Here is a 4,321-nt window from a genome sequence, read left to right as displayed (position 1 = left end):
AACACACACACACACACACAAAAATTAGCCGGGCGTGGTGGCGGGCGCCTGTAGTCCCAGTTACTCAGGAGGCTGAGGCAGGAGAATGGTGTGAACCCGGGAGGTGGAGCTTGCAGTGAGCTGAGATTGCGCCACTGTACTCTAGCTTGGGCGACAGAGCAAGACTCCATCTCAAAAAAAAAAAAAAAAAAAAATTAGCTGGGTGTGGTGGCGTGCACCTGTAGTCCCAGCTATTCGGGAGGCTGAGGCAGGAGAATGGTGTGAACCCGGGAGGCAGAGACTGTAGTGAGCCAAGATTACTCCACTGTACTCCAGCCTGGCGACAGAGCAAGACTCTGTCTCAAAAAAAAAAAAGAAAAAAAGAAAGATGCTAGAAAGATGAACCTGAATTTATTCAAGCTTTTACAATTATCTGCAGTTTCCAGGAAATATGGAATACAGAGGAACAAGATAAATGATGCAACAAGGAGGCAAACCCAAAATTCCAGACTGAGGAACATTCTAAAGGACAAGTGACCTAGTTTCTGCAGGAAATTGATGGCATAAAAATAGCTGGGTGGGTTAAGGGATGCTGTAAAGAGAATTAAGAGGATAATAGGTGTGGCAGTATGTGGACCTTATTTGAATCCTGATTTGAACAACTGTATAGAGAGATTTTTCAGTCAATGGGAGAAATTTTATTAATGGAGTGTGAGCAAATGACCAATAAACTACTGTTAATTTTGTTTAGGATCAATAATGGCATTGTGATTATGAAACAAAATGCACATATTTCTTAGAGATGTATATTTAAGTATGTAGGAAGAAATAATATAATATTGGCAGTTTGCTTTAAAATACTTCAGCAAAGGAAGAGAAAGGAAAAAAGGAAAGAATAAAGAAAAATAAAAAGAAATAAAATACTTCAGCAAAGAAAATCAAAGGAAAAAAGGGATAGATGTAGCAAAAGTAGCATAATCTAAATTAAGCTGCTGAATCTCGGTGATTGTTATATGGGGGTATCAGCAGATCTGTCCCCTCATTCCTATCCCTTTCTATACCATAGGTCTTTCCCCACCCTCTCACTTCTCTATATTCCTTTCTGTACCTCCATTTTTTTTCCCCTCCAACCTTTGCCATTCCAGCCACCTCTTTAACTGCCACTGCCACCTCACCCAGACCCAGAACATCCTAAACATACCTTATAGGACCGAGGCATGCTGGGTAGGTATGTGCCTCCACAGCAGGTAATGATCTCTCCCATCTGAGGTGGTGGTGGCTGGACTCCAGGGGTCACATAGATCTCATAGCCCTAAGAGAAAGAAATGGTGGAGACGGTATTGTAGGTTGGGAAGCACTGGAGGGAGGGCTGAAGCACGGGTCAAAAGATAGCCTCTCACCTCCAGCAGCCTTCGCTCCCGAGCCCGACTCAGTGCGTCTTGAAGGCTAAAGCCAAAGTTCTTCTCTTGCTCAGGGTCAGTCACCACATATTCATCCGGGGGTAAGAAGCAACCGGCCTTGCCGGACTAAGGACAGCAGCAGTCAACATGAAAGCTCAGCCCAGCCCCTCACCCAGTTCTGCTGCCTAGCATTTAGAGAGAGCTCAGAAAATGTCTTTTAAATCAATTCAGGCTTCTGGCTCACTAATGCGCCTGTCTTCCTGTAACGCCTCTTCCCTTCCACAACTTTCTAGGGTACTACGTGAGCAGTCTTGCCACTATATCGGTCTGTCATCATCCCTTGGCCTCTCACCTGATGCAGCCAGTCCAGGGAGAGAATGGGGATTCCCCGCCCCAGGGCACACAGGAACTTGACTGTTCGGCGGATGCGATCAGTGACCAGGTGGGAAGCCTCTGCCGCTGAACCAGCCAGACTTCCCCCAAGTGCCAGCACGGCCCGCTCTCCCCGAGCATCCACCACTCCTGTGAAGAGCACCTGTGGAAGGGTTGACCTGAGGTGGTCACAGCAACCCACACCATCAGCACCCATCTCTACAATCCTCTAGGTCTGCTTGCATCCTCCCCTCATCTCTGTCTCCCACAAAGTCCCATGCCCTTGTCTCTTACTTTGGGGGCTGTTGATTCTTGGTTAAGTTTGGTCCGTCGGAGGCTGCGATTCGGTATTCTGTTGGGCTCCTCCTCTGCCTGGTCTCTCTTTCTCTTGCCTGGTTTTGGAGTCATGACATCCTGAGATTGAGAAAAATCTTGGTGGGAGTTTCAGAGCCCCGAAGCCATTTTTCCCAGCTCTGTGGTCCTAGCCCTCTCCTCACCTCTTCCTTCCCTGGCTTCTCTGCAGTATCTTCTTCCTCTTCCTTGATAATCACTGTCTTCTGGGAGACTTCCCCTCTTTGGGGCTGTTTTTGATGTGGTGAATCCATGATAGCTAAAGACCTCTTGCGGCTTTGAGAGGCCTTAGGCTGGAGCTCTGGGGTGAACCTAGATCTACCTGTTGGTTCCACCTTTTGGATCTGGGAGGCATGAGTTGGTGTATCAAGAAGCTGGGGAGAGGTAGGCTCAGGAATGGCTGTAAGGGATTCACCTGCTCTCACTGCTCCCCATCTTTGGTTCCTTGAGGGCCGGGATTTAGGTTCCAGGGGTGCAGAGCAAGGCTTATGGTCAATGGGAGCTGTGAGGGAGCCAGGATTCCCAGTGGCTCTCTGCCTCTTGATGCAACTGGCTTGAGGAATAGGCTCAGGGGAAATAGGCTGGTCTGTGGTGACAGGAGATTGGAATTCAGGGGTAGTAGGAATTAGCATAGCACTTACTGTGGAAGACCTCAGTGTTTTGCTCTGATCACCCTGAGGTATGGCCTCAGGGGTGACAGGCTGGTCTGTGGGGGTAAAAGGCTCAAGATCAGAGGCTGCTGGTTCAACTGATTCAGGAGTCTTGACAGAGGACCTATTTGTCCTTCCCCTAGTGGCCCTAGATGTGGGCTTGGGGGTGACAGGCTGGTCTGTGGAGGTGGTAGGATGGGGCTCAGGGGCTGTGGGGACAGCTGGCTCAGGGGTCTTGACAGAGGACCTATTTGTCCTGCCCCTAGTGGCCCGAGATGTGGGCTCAGGGGTGACAAGCTGGCTTCTGGAGGTGGAAGGGTAAAGCTCAGGGGCTATAGGGACAATTAATTCAGGAGTCTTGACAGATGACCTATTTGTCCTGCCCCTAGTGGCCCGAGATGTGGGCTTGGGGGTGACAGGCTGGTCTGTGGAGGTGGTAGGATGGGGCTCAGGCGCTGTGGGCACAACTGTTTCAGGGGTCTTGACAGAAGACCTATTTTTTCTTCCCCTAGTGGTCCGAGATGTGGGCTCAGAGGTGACAGGCTGGTCTGTGGAGGTGGAAGCCTGGAGCTCAGGGGCTGTGGGCACAACTGTTTCAAGAGTCTTGACAGAGGATCTATCTGTTCTTCCCCTAGTAGCCTGAGATGTAGGCTCGGGGGTAATAGGCTGGTGTGTGGAGGTGGAAGGCTGGAGCTCAGGGGCTGTGGAGACAACTGGTTCAGGGGTCTTGACGGAGGACCTATTTGTCCTGCCCCTGGTGGCCTGAGATGTGCACTTGGGAGTGACTGGCTGGTGTGTGGAGGTGGAAGGCTGGAGCTCAGGGGCTGTGGGGAGAACTGTTTCAGGGCTCTTGACAGAGGACCTATTTGTCCTACCCCTGGTGGCCTGAGATGTGGGCTCAGGAGTGATAGGTTGGTCTGTGGAGGTGGAAGGCTGGAGCTTAGGGGCTGTGGCCACAACTGTTTCAGGGGTCTTGACAGAGGATCTATTTTTTCTTCCCCTAGTAGCCTGATATGTGGGCTCAGAGGTGACAGGCTGCTCTGTGGAGGTGGAAGGTGGGAGCTCAGGGGCTATAAGGACAGTTGATTCAGGGGTCTTGACAGAGGACCTATTTGTCCTGCTCCTAGTGGTCCGAGATATGGGCTTGGGGGTGACAGGTTGGTCTGTGGAGGTGGAAGGCTGGAGCTCAAGGGCTGTGGGCACAACTGTTTCAGGGGTCTTGACAGAGGATCTATTTTTTCTTCTCCTAGTAGCCTGAGATGTGGGCTCAGAGGCGACAGGCTGGTCTGTGGAGGTGGAAGGCTGGAGCTCAGGGACTGTGGGGACAACTGGTTTAGGAGTCTTGACAGAGGACCTATTTGTCCTGCTCCTAGTGGTCTGAGATGTGGGCTTGGGGGTGACAGGTTGGTCTGTGGAGGTGGAAGGGTGGAGCTCAAGGGCTGTGGGCACAACTGTTTCAGGGGTCTTGACAGAGGATCTATTTTTTCTTCTCCTAGTAGCCTGAGATGTGGGCTCAGAGGCGACAGGCTGGTCTGTGGAGGTGGAAGGCTGGAGCTCAGGGACTGTGGG

The 4,321-nt window shown here is 51.1% G+C and overlaps 1 protein-coding gene across 1 annotated transcript in view; it reads right to left on the bottom strand.

Moving 5' to 3' along the window:
* MDC1 (mediator of DNA damage checkpoint 1) overlaps positions 1-4,321 on the bottom strand; it is a 25,274-nt gene that overhangs the window by 1,898 nt on the left and 19,055 nt on the right. Inside the window, 5 exon segments of the mRNA XM_017862809.1 lie at positions 1,181-1,291; positions 1,380-1,505; positions 1,732-1,914; positions 2,046-2,165; positions 2,249-4,321. Of these exon segments, the coding sequence (XP_017718298.1) occupies positions 1,181-1,291; positions 1,380-1,505; positions 1,732-1,914; positions 2,046-2,165; positions 2,249-4,321 (2,613 nt within the window).

Source organism: Rhinopithecus bieti, unplaced genomic scaffold (assembly GCF_001698545.2).
Source record: "Rhinopithecus bieti isolate Rb0 unplaced genomic scaffold, ASM169854v2 scaffold_64503, whole genome shotgun sequence".
NCBI lineage: Eukaryota > Metazoa > Chordata > Mammalia > Primates > Cercopithecidae > Rhinopithecus > Rhinopithecus bieti.
This window is presented reverse-complemented; position numbering and strand designations above follow the sequence as displayed.